Below are 20,208 nucleotides of genomic sequence, written 5' to 3' on the forward strand. Positions count from 1 at the left end.
CCCTATCTTTTTTTTATCAAGGTACGTAAGTTTCGAGGACGAAACTTCTTGTAAGGGGGGTAGAATGTAAAACCCACGATTTTTGGCCCATTTTTGTTATCTTGCCCAATTAAATTAAATGGTAATTTACTCTTGGTAATAGTAAAAATAATTACAGGTTAGGTTAAATGGTTAATTAAGGGGTACTAATATAAGTAGTGCTAGGTTTAGGGTTTTATTGAAACCCTAGAAAAAAAAACCCAACCTTACGTCTGCCTCCCCTTAGAACGAGAGCCATCAGAGAGTAGAGAAGGAGAAGCAAGCGTCGCCATCAATCGATCAAATAACTAAATCCCTAAATCTGTAAGTCCCAAATTCACATGAAACTTGTCTTTTAAGTTCTATTAATCAGATTAATTATTCTAAAGATTTTATGAACATGTATTATGTTATATATATATATATATATATATATGCTTGTATGAGAAATTTAGAAAAATTTGTATTTGGATTGATAGGAATAGGGTGTTAAATCTTAGTTATGGAGTAGAATAAAGTTTAATCTTCTTTCTGTTGAAAGTTAAAAAAAAAAAAAAAAAAAAAGAGGAAGCAGCGGCCGCCGCCACTGCTATTGTGGTTTGTTGTCGAAGCTTTGACTTCAGCAATACAACAACAAAAAAAAAAAAACAAGAGGCAAAGGTCGCCAGTTGGCAACCTTGGCCAAGGAGAACGGCCAACCAAAGAAAACATGGAGTCACCAGCAATTTGCTGGCGACATGGTCCTAATAGGAAAGAAGGAAAAGAAAAAAAAAAAAAAAAACAAAGTTCAGACCCTCATCTTTCACTAGCCAAAAAGGTCGGCCAAAAGAAGAAGAAGAAGGAAAAAAAATGGGGGATTGTGAATAATAATAATAATAATAATAGAATTTGGGGAAAAAAAATGGCAAGTATATTTGGACCAAAATATAGTATGGGTTTAGTGAATGTCCAATAATTAAATTTTAGGTATAAACAATCCACTTTTCATGGACTAACATAGGAACTAAATTTCAAAACCCAACCTAAAATAAGGGAATATTTTAAAAGATTTCGTCAGTCAAATTTATTTAATTAAGACTAAGATATTTAAGTAGAAAGCTAAAACATTTTAATCCATTACCATTAGATTGAATTATACAATATAAGATAGGTTTTAGATTTCTTTTAAATGCTCAAAACAATAACAATGATAATAATGATACGGATATAGATGAAATAAATTAAGAATATAAATAAAAAATATAAATATAAATAGGAGTGGAACAAACTAAAACAATAACTATAATAAGTCAATATATATATATGTACATGTATACATAAATAATAATAATACATACACCCGCATAAAGGTAGAAATAAAGTGAAAGGTAATAATAACTAATTAATAAATATATATAAGTGGTAATAAAATAAAGTAGCGACGACAAGGACGATAATAATAATAATAATAAATAATTACAAAGTATAAATAAGTATAGTAAGATAACAGTCAAAATAATAAACATGATTATGGATAATTATTTTATTTTAAATTAGGAAACTGTACAAAAGGAGAACTTTCCAAATTAAGAAACGTTACAAAAAGAGAAACTTTCCAAATTAAGAAACTTTCTAAAAATAGAAACTTTCCAAATTAGAAAACTTTCCAAAAATAGAAATCGCCCAATTTGAGGGAGGTGCTATTAGGGTCCATATAATGGTCTAGGTATGAATCTTATGCTTACTTAGAGGTTGTATATTTATGCATCTATAGGAAGCAACAACTAATTAGGGAACTCATGCATTTGATAGGTACGGTACAAGGATCTAAGGTAGTCCACTTGAGCAGCTAAATAAAGGTAGCTGGTACTTACCCTTCTGAGATTTCAAATGTGCAAAATGAAATTCTTGTTTTCAATCACATTTTGTTGTGTTGACTCGAAAGGTATTTGATTAAATGCTTTACTTGGATATTTATGAAAGCTATATTTTACTATACAAAATTGGACCATGTGACTTATTTGAAATGTTTTGATATGTTCTTATATACAAAATGAGCTGAATCTTTTATGAAAGCAAAGATTTATGTATATGATATATGAAATGAATTTTGACAAGTAAAGCTCAGAGCAGTCATGGAATAGATGGTAGGGGCTATAGTCCTATCTAATCGCCATGGTAGCCTGGTATAAAGTCCGGCCGATTGGTAAGGTCATGGTAGCCTGGTATAGAGTCCGGCCGATTGACAACGCCATGGTAGCCTGGTATAAAGTCCGGCCGATTGACCCAAGAATGAAATGAGATCAATCGATAGTCATGAAATCTATTGGTCGCCCACCTAGAAGGGGTCTAATCTCTAGGCTGAGTATTCAGTAGCCGGTCATTGCATGTACTTGTTATGAGGTGATCTGTTGGAATGATTTATGAACTGATTGGAAATGAGACTTATGAACTGATATGAGTTGATTTATGAATGGATATGAAGAGATTTGTGACTTGAGACGAAATGATTTATGACTTTACGATTTCTCATGTACAACTATCAATAAGATGCTTTTAAATTGCTTGTCATTCTTTACTACAGATTACTTTATAAATGATGTTACTTTCAAAAATTATGGATGTGAATGATATGCAAACGATTTGAATTGTACTTATACATATATGTATCTATAAAATTAAGAGTGCATGGTCCAATAGAGGGGTAAATATTACCTATTGAGCGATGTGTCGTTCAACCCACTTCTTACCATTTTTGCAGATTCTGAAGAGTATGAATTGGTTTACGTAGAAGACCCTGAGGATGACTTTTATTAGTTTTAGATGAATAGAAGTTGACAGGCTAGCTACTTGTAGTTGTTAGTCTTATTTACTTTTGTTTCCGCTGTTTCAATTGGAGAATAAATGTACGAACGTCTGGAATATTCGTAGACTTCCTTTTATATGTAATTCGTACCGCACTTTATTTAGTTAAATTATTTAGTGCTGTTAAAGTTAAATTAGTTAATGTAGCCTTGTATTCTTGAGTGAGACTTGGGAATACGGCGGATGTCATGTGACGGGCACATGCGGACTCGGGACGTGACATTGGACAGCAAAGTCTTTCTAATAGTTTCCACGAATTTACATTTTAGCTTCATTTGCAGCAATTGGGCACCTTCGTCTTTCAAAATCAAGTCGTTGGCTTCTTCTTTTTAATTTCCATCCTTTTGCTTCAGAACGTTCTTTCCTTCTTGACAATTAATACTTCATTTCCTGCAGTTTCTTTCTTCTAAGGAGCCACTATCGTGGATCATGGGTGAAGAAGGAACATAATATATCACTATAAGCAAAAGATTATAAAAGAGAGAGTATAAAACCCTAAAAAATAATTCGAAGGTCCAAATGTATCTAAAACTAAAAACATTTCAGATCTTTTTTTTTTTTTTTTTTAAGGCATAACACTCAGATCTTAAAGAAGCACACAAATGTCTTATAAAATCAAAATTCCTGAAGTTTAGGACAATGATACAACGATAATGTTAGAATACTTCAGAATTTTGCTATACCATCTTTTTCGTATGGATTGACCAACTAAAATTTTTCTTTTGACAGTGCCATTCTTGATAATCCATAAAATACTATCCTCTTCCAGTTTGTCTTATTTTTCTCACAATATTTTTTTCTAGTTTCTGGTTGCTTTTAAGAAATAAAGATATGGATTAGAATTTTATTAAGGTCCTTGAAATCACAAATGCACTCAAAAATTTGTGGAGCTTATCAACTTATAAATATTGGTAAGACTAAAAACTGCTTAGACTCTATATACTTAGAAAATAATGGCCAACAATATTAAATTATTAATGTGTGCCCCTAAAAAAACAAAGTAAAAAAAATGACAAGATATCGTAAGTAACTTTTGACTTTCTTTAGTTGGCGTGATTTATCATTGCAAACCCTCATGGCAAATATTTACCAAAATTGCAGCAGTTTAAAAAAATGCGCATTGACACACACACACAAGGCATATAAATATAAACAATCTTCCCTTCTTTGTTTATTTGCTTTTGCTAGATGGTGCAATAGCTGCTCCTTTATCCGTTCGAAGATGGCGAAATCAAGTCATTTCTGAAGAGTGAAGACCCCACTGGCAAATATTAACCCAAAATTACAGTAGTTTAAAAAACAAAATGCTCATTCACACACACAGAGACACACATACAAAAGGCATATAAATATAAACAAGCTGGTGCAATGGCTGCTCCTTTATCCGTTGGAAGAACCCACAATCAATTGAATAGCACTGAAGGGTGAAGACCCCACTGACTTAAAAAGTCTTCTTGATAATTTCCTCGATTTTGCATTTTAGCTTCTTTTGTCCGTAAGGCAGTTTCGTCTTTCAAAATCAAGTCGCTGTTTGGCTTCTTCTTTTACATTTCCATCCTTTTGCTTTAGTTTTTTCTTCCCTTTTGGACGATTATGGCTTCATTTTCCCTCCAATTTCTTTCTTCTGATTAGTGATTACGATATATATTTTCTAGCATTTCATCCTTAACTTTCTCACTCGACTTTAACAATTTTTTTGTAGTAAGGTATCAAGATGACAAACACTTACAAAAGAAGTACAGAATATGGAACCTAATTTTCCAAGTTATGACTAGCAACAAGTTTCACCAGTGAATTTTAAATATTTAATTAAAGTAACTGTTTTGATATAGGAATCTGAAAAAAAAGGTAATAACTCAATCAACCCAACTACTGCCTTCTCAGCCTATCACTCCAAAATATATTCAGGAAAAGCCAATAAAAGAATTCCTTTTATTTTTTTAGTTGGGATTGCATGGATAGAATATTATTTAGGGGGCGTTTGGTAAAAGGATATCGGAATGAGGTTATGGAATAAACTCCATAATTGATGTTTGGTTCACTACTATGGGAATTGAATCTTTGGAATAATGTCTAAAAATTTGGCAATCCTCCATTCTTTAGTAAGTTGGTGGGTTTTCTCCAAAACCCAAGTGTGATTCCAAAATCTTATAATTACATAATATTTAGTATAATGAATATATATATATATATATATATTATATGTTATATATTTATATTTATATTTACATTATAATATATATAAAATATATTATAATTATAATATTTTATTATAATATTAGTATATTATATAAATATATATTATAATTATTTAGTTAAATATAATTATATTTATATAATGTATATTATAAATTTATTAATATTATATAATAATATATTTATAATATATATGTATATTTATAAATGCATATTATATGTGCATATAATTATAATATATACATGTATATCATATTAATAAATTATATAATTATATTTATATTTATTATTTTAAATATAATAATATATAATAATAACTATATTTAATATTAGTATGCATTATATTTATATAAAATATTAGTACAATTAATATTTATATATTATATAATTACAATTATATATTTATATTATAACATTTGTATAATTATAATTAATTATATATATATAATATTTAATTTAATTAGTTACAAATTTATAATAATGATATTATTATATTATATAATTATATATTATAATTATTTAGTTAAATATAATTATATTTATGTAATATATATTATAAATTTATTAATATTATATAACAATATATTTATAATATATATGTATATTTATAAATGTATATTATATGTGCATATAATTATAATATATACATGTATATAATATTAATAAGTTATATAATTATAATTATATTTATTATTTGAAATATAATAATAACTATATTTAATATGTAATATATATTATAGTTATATAAAATATTTGTATATATTATATAATTATAATTATATATTTGTATTATAAAATTTGTATATTTATATTTAATTATATATCTAATATTTAATTTAATTAGTTAACTTACAATAATATTATTATTAGTTATATGTATTATATAATGTATATTAATTTATGTAATATAATTGATATTATCAATTATACTAATAATTATACATATTTACTAATAGAAATTATTAATTAGTTATACTAAATTTACTAATATATTTAATTAATGAAAATTTCTTATATCCCATTTACAAAGAGCCAATGACTATTATTTATGATGTGATTTATAATATATTTATTATATTCCATTCCGAAATAGCCAACGAATCAAATATCAATTATAGTAATGATATATATTTTAGATACTTGAACCAAATAGATGTATTGAAATGAATGATTTTATTCTAAATCCAAAATATCCGATTCCAAATCCGAATCCGATTTCGACGTGCGAACTAAACGTCACCTTAGAAAAACTTTTGTATAATTCACTATAGCATATTTTGTAGTGTAATGTATTTAAGATAAATAAGTAGTTGTAAAACATGTTTAAGAGCAATTAAGAAAATAAATATTCTTTTAGAGTCATCACAATGATATGCAACACAGATGTCCCACAAATTAGCTATCATTGCATAAGTAAATCAGTAAAGGACAGATTCACATGTGAATATGTCTGGAAAGTGTTTGCAGAATCAAAGACTCGTAAGTTCAGCCCCACACCTTTTCTATTCACAGATCTGAACGCGGTTTTGCTTTGTTGACCAATAGTACTGAAGTAACTGAACCACACATTATTAAAGTTCATCATATTATATTATGAGCCGATCCATCCCACACGTCGAAAGATTATGGATAGTTACTTTGGATTTAAAATCCTCGACCGCAATTCCTATTACTAATTATTTAGATGATATTGATTTATGAATCCCTTCTAGGCTAATCTTTGACCCGATTTAACGATGATTTCTAAGCGTTTCTAATCTAACTGTGGGTACGTTTCTTCTTTCTATGAAAAAAATATATCATATTATGAGCCGATGACCAACTCTAATTTCAAGGAGCCTCTCTTCCTTTCCTGATATTCTCAAGTTAAAAAAAAAGACTGAAAATGGCAGAAACAGTTCTCTCTTTTGTGTTAGATCAGCTCTCAATTTTTCTGCGTGAAGAGGGCAGATTATTGGGAGGGCTTCGCCAAGAGGTTCAACTCATCAGGGATGAGTTGGGGCACATGAGAGCTTTCCTGGGAGTGGCAGAAACAAAAGAAGAAGGTGCTGATCCCAGGCTCCAAGAATGGATCAAGCAAGTACGAGAAGCCGCTTATGACACTGAAGATGTTCTTGATGAATTCGTAGCTCGCTTTGCTCACCATCATGCAACAGGGTTCTATGGCTCTGTTAGGAAAATTTTCAACTCCATAAAAACTTTGCGAGCTCGTCGTAAGGTTGCTGTGCAAATGCAAAGCATCAAGGCCAGAGTACTGAATATATCTGAAGGGCATCAGAGATACCAATCAGAATTCGGCGGTACTACCCAAGCGGCCGAGTCTCTTGTTGCTGTTAACAACACAACATGGCGCTATAGCAGGGATGATGCACTTCTCGTGGAAGAAGCTGAACTGGTTGGCATTGACAACCCCAAACAACAGCTAATTTCTCAACTACTCGAGGGAGATGATTCCCAACTCAAAGTTGTTTCTGTGGTTGGCATGGGAGGACTCGGTAAAACTACCTTAGTCAAAAAAGTCCACGAAGATTTAGATATTAGAAGGCATTTCCCAGTTCGTGCCTTTGTAACTGTCTCTCAACCATGCAACTTCCAGGAGCTACTGAAAGACTTGACTCGGCAGTTACACAATGAATTGAAGAAACCAGTTCCAGAATCGATTGAGGCAATGACTGCAATTCAGCTGAAACAATGTGTTAAAGATTTTCTTCAACGAGCTGGAAGGTATGCAATTGTGTTCGATGATGTATGGGATGTGGTATTCTGGAATGCAATTAGATTTGCACTACCCGAAAATGGCTATGGCAATCGTGTATTGCTAACAACACGAAAAGCTGATGTAGCCTTGCTTCTTGCAACAAATCTCAAGATTATGTCTACAAAATGGTGGCACTATCTTTCGAAGATTCATGGACCCTATTTTGCAACAAAATTTTCAAAGGAAATGGTTGTCCTGCCCATCTAACACATGTTGCAAAAGGTATATTGGGGAAATGTGAGGGATTGCCCCTTGCGATTCTTGCAATCAGTGGGCTTTTGGCTTTGAAAGACTTGAATATTGCAGAGGAATGGGAGATGGTTCGACGCAGCCTAGTGGGTGAATTAGAAGGCTCTGGTATGCTGGACAGGGTCAAAAAGATACTTTCCCTCAGTTACAATGATCTGCCCTGCCATCTTAAGACCTGTTTGTTGTATTTAAGCATTTACCCAGAGGATTTTGAAATACGTTGTCTTAGACTTAGTTCAATTATGGTCAGCTGAAAGATTTGTAGGTAAGAGGGAAGGAATGACAATGACAGATGTAGGCTTCAATTACCTCAGAGAACTTGTCAATAGGAGTCTAATTCAAGTGATTCAAAGTTTTTATGAAGGAATCCCCTTCGCTTGTCGAATCCATGATCTAGTGCGAGAAGTTGTTCTTTCCAAGGCAAGGGAACAAAATATGATCGCAATTACTACTGGACAATACACAAGGTGGTTATCTGAGAAGGTACGCCGTTTGGTAGTCCATAGTAGCAGCAACAACACCGAGCAGCACCCAGAAAGCCAATGTTATAGCTTTAACCACCTTCGATCCTTCATTACGATTGAATCCATGAATCCACTGGTATCCAGAACCTTGTTATGTAAAGTTTTAAAGAGTAGCAGATTGTTAAAGGTTTTGGATTTGAGTGATGAAAAGACATTGGAGGAAATCCCAAATGAGATTTTCAACTTGTATCATCTCAGGCATCTGAACCTATGTAGGACAGGGGTTAAAGCAGTCCCGAAATTCATAGGAAAGCTTCGAAATTTGGAGTATTTGGATTTGCGTGAAACTGAAGTCAAGGAATTACCCATGGAAATCCTGAAGCTACAAAAGCTTGAGCATCTTATGGTATTCCAGAATGTTGATTCTTCTAATGAGAGTCATGGATTTCATGGGTTTAAAGCTCCATCAAAATTGGGAGGGCTTCTTGTCCTACAATCATTGACAGCCATAGATGCCAGTAGCGGATCCGTAATAGTTAAAGAGATAGGAACATTGACTCAATTAAGATGGTTAGGGATTTCAAATCTGAGAAGAGAAGATGGAAAGGAGCTCTGCTCCTCCCTTGCCACCCTCACTAGTCTTCGGCAACTACACATTGCTTCAATTAGAAATGAAGCTGGTGATTATGAGGTAATGGATCTGAATCACCATGATCAACAACAACATTCTCTTTCATCTTCAATGCCTTCTTCATTTCTCCAATCTCTTCGTATGCTAGTATTGCATGGCCCCTTAGAAAAGATGCCGAAATGGATAGCTCATCTTCAAAGCTTGGTAAGAATAGATTTGGCTTGGAGCAGTTTAAGGGTTGAAGAGGATCCGCTTGAACCCCTCCACCATTTGCCAAATTTGGTTACTATTCAATTTTGGGGATCTTACCAAGGAGAGGGGTTGTGTTTCAAGACTGGAGGATTCCTGAAGTTAAAGGATTTGTACCTAAAGAAATTAGAGAAGTTGAAATGGCTGAAAGTGGAGGAGGGTGCATTACCCAGTCTCCACGAACTGCGTCTGATTGGACTCCCATTGCTAGAGGAGTTACCTTTGGATATTCAACACTTGAGCCATCTTCGAAAGCTGGGTTTGTCTGGGTTGAGTTCTCAACTGATGGAGAAGCTATATAATCTAAATGAAGATGGTGAAGATTATAGAAAAATTGCACACATTTCTGAAGTTGTCATTGAATTGTGGACAGATGAGGAGGGATGGAAACGTCGCCGGCTATGGGGGAAGAAGATGTAAATATTTCCTTCCTATTTCTTTTCATTTTTTTTTGTACGTTTGTTTGTAACTTCTGAGTTTATAATTTGCTTTATCTTTTATCTTATTGTATAAATATTGTGTTGCATAATCTTGTTTATAAACGGTATTGCACTCTATTTTTTATTTTTTGCTTGTTTATTTTTTTCTTTAATTGATTTAGCAAATAATTTAGAGGTTGCAGGTTAGAAGTGCCTTAGCATCTTGCACACAATTTCAATATACAATCTAAAACAATAGCCTAAAATTTTGGTACAAAATAAAAACATGAAGCCTATGTTTATACGCTGGTATGACTTAGAAATTGATTTCTCTAGTAATTAATAATATGGTAATTTTTGGACAAATAATGGTTGTATCAGTCTTTTATGCTCATCCATCTGTCCTTGTGTGACAAATTTCGAAGGAACATATTAATATTCTCAAGTAAATTATTTTCAATCATGCCCAATTGTTACGTGTGAATTAATATTATGTCAAAATATGACAATCCACTTATTACAGTCATGAAAACAATTTCTTTTTCCATGAATTGATAATCGAATGTTCGCACTATAATGCCCAATCCACCAAGGTTCATTTTTAAACCAAAAATATTGAAGTTGCTAAAACTGAGAAAGCAAGTGCAGGGATGTTGCTCTTGATTTGATCTCTGTGATGTAGTACTTGATGGTTTTGTACAATAGCCAAGCACCAAAGAGACTAGTAAGTCACGATAGTTGTCGGAAATTAACTTCTGTATCTTAATTCCGGAAGTCATTTTACACCAAGTTATGTAAAAGATTTTCTACCGGAAAAAATTTTCCTGACCTCTTTTGCAGCCAAACACCAGAAATTGAAGAAAATATTTTCTGGAAAAAATTTTCAGTCCAAACAAACAGAGCCCTAAAGGAAAAGATTACAACTTGTGCAAAAGACGTGCACGTAATTTACAAGACATGACAAATCATATCAAATGATGCTAATAGGAGACTTATATCTACAGTCTGCCCCTCCCCGCAAACTACGCACAATGCTACCACATAAATCTCAGTATGTACCAAATAGAAAACAAATGATTGCTGGTATCAATTACCAAAAGTAAGCTAAATGTTGAGGTGCCATTTGAAGCTGCATCTGTGTGAGTGTGTGCAGAACTCTAGAGAGAAAGTGTCTGAGATTTATATTTTACAAGTCATGTAACTTGTAATGATGCCTACAACTGTCAAAATTACGTATTTATATCATATCTAACCAAATTCCTTGCATCCTACGCATCATAGGATGCTTTTCCCTGCAAATTCCTAGAAAGTTCTATGCAAACGTAGGATGCTTTTCCATGCAAAACTTCCTGAGAAAAATTCTATGCAAACAACTCAAAGGGAAGAAGGTCAACCCAATACCAGGAAGGATTCACATGATTCAGATATTGCCGTATCATGGGTCTGATTCATGTGTCTCTATCCTTCAAGTTGACTAAACCAGTCTGTAATTGTTCTTGTGAGGACTCTAGTGTTGTTCAAAGAAATTGTCTTAAGACCTTGAGCAACAGCATCTACAGGCGAGTATATATCTCCCACTTGCCATCTAGGTTCCTGATTGTCCAACAAAACAAATTTCAGCATAAATGGAGAATAAAAAGAAGAAATTTAGTTAGAGAACAATCGTTGACCATGTCATTTTCTGAATCTTGATTGTTCTGATTACCGTGCCACTTTCCAATTTTTTATCAAAAGTGACTTAAAGATCATGCTAAGTAATACATACACAATTGGCACAAGATACAAGGCGTAGCAACATGTCAGCATAAATTCCCAGAAAGCAAAGGACTAAAGATTATGATACAAAAGGAGAACAAAGTTACTGCAGCATACCTGTATGCAAGGTGTAATATGAGTTCCATTCAATATTATTTTCTGTAGTTTTCCACCAATAGATTCCGCTCGAGGCTTCAGTGTCTCTTCAAGGAGATCAGTCTGATCAATTGCATCAACATTGAACTTGACCTGAAAAAAGAATCAGATAGACTTAAAAGTGAACATTGAAGTTGGAGCAATTCAATCAATTCTGGTACTTGAATAACATGCTCAAACCAGTAATGTATGCTGAACATTGTATGACTTCTGGAAACAGTCAAGATTCTCAGAGGGTGTTGGCCTGAACTCTGAAATTCCTTCAGCAAGCTGAAGTAACATCCATTTGAGGCAGTTTGAGTATTAGAGAATGACCAGAAGAAAGAAAGAGCGACAAAGCCATTTCACCATTTGACAGAAAAATGATGGAGATATAGACATGTTCAGCCACAAATGTGGCAGGATTTGTTTTCCAGGTTGGATAGACATCATCATGTGAGTGGGGTGTCACCTGATTAAAAACAGCCGGCAACTGATCAACAAACTTGTTGACTGACACTGCCACTTCTGGATCGTAATCTGGAATCATGGTTCCAAAAGTATCAAGTAGTACCTTCCATGCATCTGCTGTTTATTAGTATCAATGACAGGAGAAGGCATTAGAATCAGAAAGATGACACAAGCAATTATTCAACCAAATCAGCCATATGTCTTCAATCAAATGAAGCATTGTATCATACCTATGAAAAAAATCCCAATTTGATTTTAAAACCAGTACCAGGATATTTTCATTACTACTTGAAGGCTTGCCTTGGTTTACAGATATACCTTATATTTGGTAATTGTGAAAATTGGGGAGGATTTAATAAAAGTTTCAAAAATAATAATTTCAAGGTCTTGAATTGATTTCTGTTTCTTGTAAATCATAAAAAATGAAAGGACAAGTTAATTATATGTCACTCTTGTGCTCTATTGCTTCTTCATGAATAATAAAGTACACGAAACATAACCTGCCATTGTTTGCAAGTAAATATCTCTGTATTCCCTAAGACCCTAAAAATAATATTCTACTCATCTAAAGCCTGACATCGAAACACTTCATGCATTAAGTTTCTCTTCTTGATAAAGCCCAGTTTTCAAGCATCATTCTGCATCGCATTGTTATAAAAGCTTTATGCACCATTAGCTTGATCAAGGATTAAATGAATACACTACTTGCTTCAGTGTCCATCATGCTCATATCTTCAGGAATAAATGAGAAACAACATTATGTGGGTTATGTCAAGGAAGGACTTAGGAGGACTCGTAGATTACAGCCTAGCATGTGCAGACTCCCCAGTCCCCCCACCTCCCCTCCCACCCCCACCCCCCACAACAATCAGGGAGAGGGGGGGTTGGGGGAAGCCTCTATGGTTCAGGAAAATAAGGTTTAGGCCACACAAGGAATTAACTGTTAGTAAACATTTGCAAAAATAGAGAAAAAGAAACCAAATGCAAGAGTACAAATTCAATTATAGTTAATGATTCATTTTCTTTTTCTAATTTCTAATTATTAAGTTTTGTACAAACCGAAAAAATTATTTTTTGTTGTTACTGCTACACTTGCTATCTACAATGAAAATGCGCGTATTAACATTTGAAAGTTGCAATGAAGTACACTCTCTGCAAAATGTCAAATAACGTCTCCTTTTTTTAATGTAAGTGGGAGGGCTTGAACCTGGGATCTCTCACTTACTCTCCCTTCCCCCCCCCCCCCCCCCCAAAAACAAAAAAAATCATCAAATAATGTCTCATTTTCTGTTTAATGCAGATAGCGTTGAGGCCTCTTTCAAAGCATTAAAATGGAATCAGGACCAAAGAGCACTTGTATGCCTGGGTAATCTTGCGTATGTTTCAAGGCCTCAGAAAATAACATTTGCAAGAAGATTCTCTTTTAGCATATCTATAAGGAAATCAAGGGTAGAGACACTTCAGCAAACTATAGTTCCAAATAATTGGTCTTCAGGAACCCAAAGAGTTGCACAGGACAGGGAATTAGTATAAGATTAAATCAAACTGGTGGTACCTATTCAAATTTTGTCCAATACGGTAGATGTACTCATCCTCCATTACATTAACAGAAGGTTTGTTTTCTGAATAGAAGAGAAAATGAAAAAGGTAAATAAACATTGGCAAGAATGTCACAACAGTCACACGAACTACTCAATTAAGTGCAGATAGAAAACTACCCAACCATGTTGAGTGCAGATCGTCAATCTGTGGATAATAAAGTTGGTACCTACAACTAGAAGCTTTGATTTGGCTACAAATTCATGATATCCACACATTAGTAGCTCCACAAGTATTTGTGCCGACACAAATTGTAGGATACAATTTCTACAGCATGCCTTGCTAGTTTCTGAAAAGCCTAAGACCTACCCCTCATTCTTGAGCTATCTATGACCATCAATAGAGTTCTTCTATATAAACCACCTCATAGGTAACCAGTTTTCCACTCTGTTGTTTAACACCCTTATACAGAACTTAACCCTAAAAAGTTAGACTAACTCAAAGAAAATAGTTCTACACCATCACTGCAATTTACAATAGATAAATAAAACAGAACAGGAACATTCCCTACCACCCCATCCCTTCTTCCACTCCACCAATACTCATCAGTTTACAACACAAATTCCTCCACCTAACCCAAAGTACAAGTTAGATCACGGGAAGGTGAGAGCAAAAATGACCTTCAAGAATCCAAACAAAGCCACGCTGTTTCTCATCAAAGCTAATGTCAATGGTGATTATAATAACAACAGAGGGATTGATTTGGCAATTTCTCAGTAGGCTGCTTTTGTAAAGAGCATACAATTAATCCTGGGATTCAAAAGATTTCTATTAGACTAACGCAGCATTGATGTATGTGTAGGTAAAGCAACATAACTAATGATGTTTAATTTTAGAGTATTAAGAAAATTAAGAAACCTTTCACTGTGATCAACCTGAGGCATTTCGAGTGAATGAATATAGTACTGGAGACGCTTCCATAATTGGAAATATTTGACTGACAAGAGGTCCTAACTGCATCATAGCATAATACAACTTAAAAAATGAGGAATGTTACAAAAGCAATATTAGTTCTTTGAGAGGCAGTAGACAAAATTTGACACGGATTCTAAAGCAAGGGCTGAGAAACTGGAGAACGAGTACAGTAACAACTCATCATATAAGCATATTTACAATCAACTCCGCCTTGGTATATAAGATTTAAAATGAAATTAAGGTTCAAAAACATATGACAAAATTGATCCACCAAATCTCAAGGTATAATATTTATGCAATATCAAAATATAAATTAAACAAACTAGATAAATGTTTAGATCCAAATTTCCATATAATCCTCAATGTTGATTGGCTCCAGTTCAACCATCAACTATAATGTTGTTTACATCAATTCCCTTTTATACTGAACTAATTTGTATTCTTGAATGAATGGAAGACTGATATGACTTCACCATTTGGATGAATAATAATTGGTGAACAGTTCAGTATAAGGACAAAATTACAACAATCACAAATGAACAAAAGTGCGTTAGTTGCTGTAGAAGCCATCAGCAAGCAGAAGCATAGATGCTAAAACTCAAAGCAGAAAGATCTAGAAATGAAGTGCAAAGTCAGTAATATGCACAGACATACCATTTCCACAAATATATGCAATCTACTATGGACACTCTTTTAATTTATAAACTGCATATTACACTTTCTACTTCACATTTTTTTCCCTTTATTTTCTGAGTTGCTACGTTCAGTTACCATTTGTCCTGTTTCACTTATAAGTTTACCCATTTTCTTGCTCCCTGTAACGTCACCAATTATTTCCTTTCCAAAAAAAATCTTCACTTTACATCAACTTCATGGCATAGCTGAAGCAATATAAGTTACTCACAATCCACCCATTATATGAGCATATACTATCTGAAATATTATAAAAAATTTTCTCTGTTAATTGACAGTCATAGTATGACATTGATGTGATGGCACCTTTACATTCCTTTATGCATTAGCTTTTTCATGTTTGTTTTAACATTTTACATCTTATACATATTCCAATGTAAAAGGAATAACATGACAATTAAGGAGATTTTGAGGATGATAGGCGTGTGATCCGACACAATGGGTCATGTATACATCTTTCGACAACTAAGATGTTATCATCCATAGGATTATTGAAGGATTAGTAGAATTGCACTTGAAAAAGGTAATAAACTCATGCCATGGCTTGATAATGAAAGCAATCTTAGTAGCTAAAGATCCATTCATCCACCAAGTATGCTCTCACAAATGGCAGCAGCTGGATAAATGTCAAATATCTACAGGACATGACTTTTACTTCACTGGTGGGGGAGGGCTTAGAGTGCAACGCTTCACCAACATCTACACTCACAAATCATAGAGTTCCCTGTTCATGAACTCAGACAAAATACATCAGTCAGTTGCATCGCTATCATAGATCCTCAATAGAAACCACGATTCTTTTAAATTTACCCTATATATTGGTTTGAAGATTTAGAGAGGCAATGAAAGAATAGGCTGTTTGCCTGGTGAAATTTGAGCTGAAATTAGATTTAAGAAGTAGAGGTTAAATAGAGATTAGGAGAGGTAAAGGGCAAAAGAAAGGAAGGAAAGATGACTACTAAGACTTCACAGGTAAGAGACTAAGAGGGGTTTTGCTCTGAAACTTTCTTGATTCAAACTCACTCTCATTTACAAAAACTAATGCAAGCTATTCAAATAGTCTAAAACAGCAACCTAAAAGCTTTCTCTTGTAAAAAAAAAGCAGCCGTTCAAGAGTAGAGTCTGTGGCAATTGTGGTCCACTACAATAGTAGCTATGTAGGATGACCATTGAACTCCCAACCATGGGTGTTCTTTGAAAGTCCACCCATGCCTGCCCATTGGACTTCCAATCATGCTTTACCCTTAGACTTCCACTACTAGTTTCAAGTACAGTATCATTATCAGGCAGCCAACTACTTACCAACAAAAGTTACAGCAACAAGCTCAACATTTGCACACTGAAAATTGGCAAATGAACCACAATCTGAATCTTAAATCAAATCCAGAGCTAAAAGATTGTGAAACTGAAGTTTTTTTCCTTTGATATATTGATGTCTTTCATGTCTTGCGTCACACTAGCTAAGCCATGGCTACAATTATTTGATCCACCCTAGAGCACCATTACCTGCTTGGCATAGTATGCAGCAGCTCTTATGTCACATGGTCGGAACTAAGAGGGAAACAAAATGCCCTATATACAAATTGAAAAGGATGATTTTACAAACTAATCTTATTATCCATAGTAAAAATGATATATATGAAAGAATACCCAAATCTAAGCAAATTTGTCAGATAGCACTGAAATGAATCAATTTGCAGGATTCAACTAGGGTGCAGGTGCAACACCAACTTCCACACTCACGAGTTGCTGCCATCCTGTGCATGAACTCATACAGACTATTTCAGCAAGTGGCATAACACAGATGCATCCTGATTCACTAAACATTGTTTTGAACTACTCATTCTACCCATAGAAGTCCATTCCCAGCTTCACATATTACATAACAGCTCTTTAGTCATTATGAGCCAGCCAGGAAGAATTGTAATCCCCAAAGGTTTTTGGGCTCTTGAAGGGTGGCCTTCAAGAGTTCATGGCCACAACTGTATAAGAAAAGGAAATCCCCATCCATGTTCCTTGGAAGCCAGTAAAAGCCAGAACTAGGAAAATGAAAGAAACTAAAGCAGAAACTGCAAATTTTTCCTTCCCCAGGAGCATTGCATGAATAGCCCAATTTATGGCAGTTAGAGATGAAGGGGGCAAAAAGGGCAATTTTCTTTCTTTTTTTGTGTGAAGGAATAAGGGTAAGTACTGTAAATACTTAAATAAAGAAAGACCTTTAGCATTGAAATAAATAAAAAATTAGCAAACATCCAATTTAATAAAGATTAATTGCTCAACTTCAACAGCAAAAAAGGTTAAAAGTCACCTTTTTATATTTTTGGATAATCAGGATAACAGCTAAGCCCCTTAAATTAGTATTGGAACAGAATTACCTGCTCAAAGTATGGTACTGCCTCCGACACTGGCCTGTTGTTGTATGATATTATTGCATTTGCCTTCATTGAGAGACAAGTATAACCTTCATTAAGTCAAAAAGTACTAAACACTGAACTATTGTGCATTTACACACATTAAAGCTGCAAAAGCATAACTTTTTAGTTATATTTTTCTTATCTTAATTAAGTTCAATTTTGGTTAAGCACTTATGAAACTTTGGAAGAAAGAAGGAACCTTGGGTATCTTCTCACAAAAAAAACTTCCAGTAAGCACTTGTAGAAGTGCACCATTGCTGCATTATAGTTAAACCAAATAACATCAAAGATAGTATCGTGATATGAATGAATTAAAAGTTAGATAAATTAGATAGCATTTTAGGCATGGTTATCTATAACGAAGTCTCATCGGAATGAAACTTAGGAGTACTAGCGAGGTTTTTAACCTTGAAGTGTTCTTCATCACCCTCACCATTTCAAATTAAACGTTCCCAGCATTTTGTTAATTCAATCAGTCACAAGTTCCTCCAATCTACCCAAGCTTAACTCGATTATCTTACGTTCAAAAAACAATTCATTGGAAAACTATCCCATGTTCAGCTCCAAAACAGCTTTACTGAACCTCTACTATGATAAAATGAATGTTGCTATGAAGGTTAGCAGCTCCAATACACATTGATGTAAAGATTCCTCAAGAAAAAAAGAGGACATGCCTAACATCCTCGGGACAAAGTATATCATTGAACATACAAACTAACTTTAGACAACACAATTAAGGCTTTATGAAGTTTAATTTGTGATCATTAATGCTCAATTAACCTCCACTCACCTATGGCCAACCGAGTAAGTGGAAGATCAACAATATCATCAAGTAAAAGGCCATATTCTGCCAATTCAGACCCCAAAATCAAATCAAAGCCAGCATGAAACCTCTCATAAATCTCCCTAGTTACTTTTTCATGATCAAACGTCACGTTATATGGCACCGAGATAATGAAATAGCCTTCATTTGCCAGTTACTAAAGCAAATAGCTGCCACCACAACAAAAACAACTAATCAAACAAAACAGATCATAAGACTCTATTAGCATTTTAGTTTACAGTAGAAAAAATTGAATTAACAACCCTCTGTTCTGTAGTAAACATCACCAGCGCAATGTCATCACAGTTTGAATTTCAATCAAGTAGACCTTGTTTTTCCAGCAAAATGTTTCCTTCCTCTTTTCCCGATTTAAAAAAAAAATTACTTTAACCACAGGAAAAAATCTTCCAAAAAAAATTAACGCTACAAGCAAATTTATTTTAGTTTCTGTGTTTCAAGAATTAATCCAAGGATTAATCTAATATACTGTATTAAAACTGTAGTTGGACAAGCAAGTTGCCACATATATTAATCCAGAAATTAAATTAAAATGTTCCATCCCAGAAATCTAACAGCACTTCATCAAAATAGCAAAAAAAAAAAAAAAGAAAGAAAGACATGAAAATTATCAACTATAATAGTCAAGTTTGAAACAGAGTAAATTGTTGATTGACCTGTAAGTAACTTCAGGGACAGCTCCAACAAAAGCACCTCCCAAAAATTTAATAATGGCTTTGGGTTTTTTCCCTCTTGGAGGAGGAATGACCAAACAAGACTCAAGCCTGTCGTAAATTCTACCATTATGATTCACAAAAGAAGTGTTCTTAAAGCTATTGGGTTTAACCATTTTCATTTGGGTCCTGCAAATTGTCATTTTTGAGGGTCTTGCGCAATTCTCAGTGGGAAAAACCCCTCTGGAGAGATAATTGAGAAAAGGGCTTTCTTTAAATTTGTTGATTCTTGGAATTTGTTGAGAATAGAAGTGGTGCTAGCCACGGCGGCCATGGCCGGCCTTCTTCACTCGGAGGTTCTGGTTGGGTGTGGGGAGGGGAAATTTGGAGCTAAAATTGTGAAGCGCGGGAGGCAGTACGTGGCATTTTAATTGCGCCTCCTTTGTGTCCGCTACATTTCCTATTTAGATTTGGAGTCTCCATTTTAGTGGATTTTGTGCATTTGTTTGGTGATAATTGAGTAATTGTTTAATTTCTCCTTTTTTTTTTTTTTGGCCTTACATGCAATTTGTGTCTTTGAGTCTTTTTTTTTTTTTTGTCAAAAATCATTTGTATTGTATTAGTGTAGTAATCATTTATGTATGCATGTACAATTAAGAGACTATTGATTGTAAAATTTAGATGTGTCTCTATTTTAAGGTGCACACGAATTATACTTTATATTTAAGATTGAGTAAATTATCCTTTTATTCTCCTGTGATTTGATACTTTATCAGATAATCCCTCTATGGTTTAATAATCTATGTATAACCTTTTCATGGTTTGGGTTAAAATATCACCTTTAATTTTTCCATTAAAACTAACGGTCAATAGTAAAAAGTCAAAATCAAACTAATAAATTGAC

The 20,208-nt window shown here is 33.7% G+C and overlaps 2 protein-coding genes across 4 annotated transcripts; one reads left to right on the forward strand and one right to left on the reverse strand.

The window, feature by feature from the left end:
- Window positions 1-6,943: 6,943 nt before the first annotated feature.
- LOC113705782 (disease resistance protein RPM1-like) lies at window positions 6,944-9,829 on the forward strand. The gene is made up of 3 exons (XM_027227691.2): window positions 6,944-7,782; window positions 7,902-8,173; window positions 8,259-9,829. Exons 1-3 carry the CDS (start codon window positions 6,944-6,946, stop codon window positions 9,827-9,829), a joined length of 2,682 nt encoding a protein of 893 aa, XP_027083492.1.
- Window positions 9,830-10,893: 1,064 nt separating this feature from the next.
- LOC113707419 (uncharacterized) lies at window positions 10,894-19,753 on the reverse strand. Of its 3 annotated transcripts, none has more exons than XM_072062576.1 (8): window positions 19,308-19,747; window positions 18,010-18,067; window positions 17,772-17,834; window positions 14,664-14,742; window positions 12,191-12,303; window positions 11,920-12,009; window positions 11,701-11,832; window positions 10,894-11,421 (listed from the first exon to the last, which is right to left on the reverse strand). In XM_072062576.1, the coding sequence occupies exons 1-8, from the start codon at window positions 19,505-19,507 to the stop codon at window positions 11,287-11,289; spliced, it is 870 nt and encodes a 289-aa protein (XP_071918677.1). In that variant the 5' UTR covers window positions 19,508-19,747; the 3' UTR covers window positions 10,894-11,286. The 3 variants fall into 3 exon arrangements, with proteins under 3 accessions (XP_071918677.1, XP_071918676.1, XP_071918678.1); XM_072062575.1 differs by having other exon boundaries at window positions 12,191-12,306; XM_072062577.1 differs by lacking the exon at window positions 11,920-12,009 and having other exon boundaries at window positions 12,191-12,306; window positions 19,308-19,753.
- Between the last annotated feature and the right edge of the window lie 455 nt (window positions 19,754-20,208).

The sequence above is a fragment of the Coffea arabica genome, chromosome 8c, assembly GCF_036785885.1.
Source record: "Coffea arabica cultivar ET-39 chromosome 8c, Coffea Arabica ET-39 HiFi, whole genome shotgun sequence".
Lineage (NCBI taxonomy): Eukaryota > Viridiplantae > Streptophyta > Magnoliopsida > Gentianales > Rubiaceae > Coffea > Coffea arabica.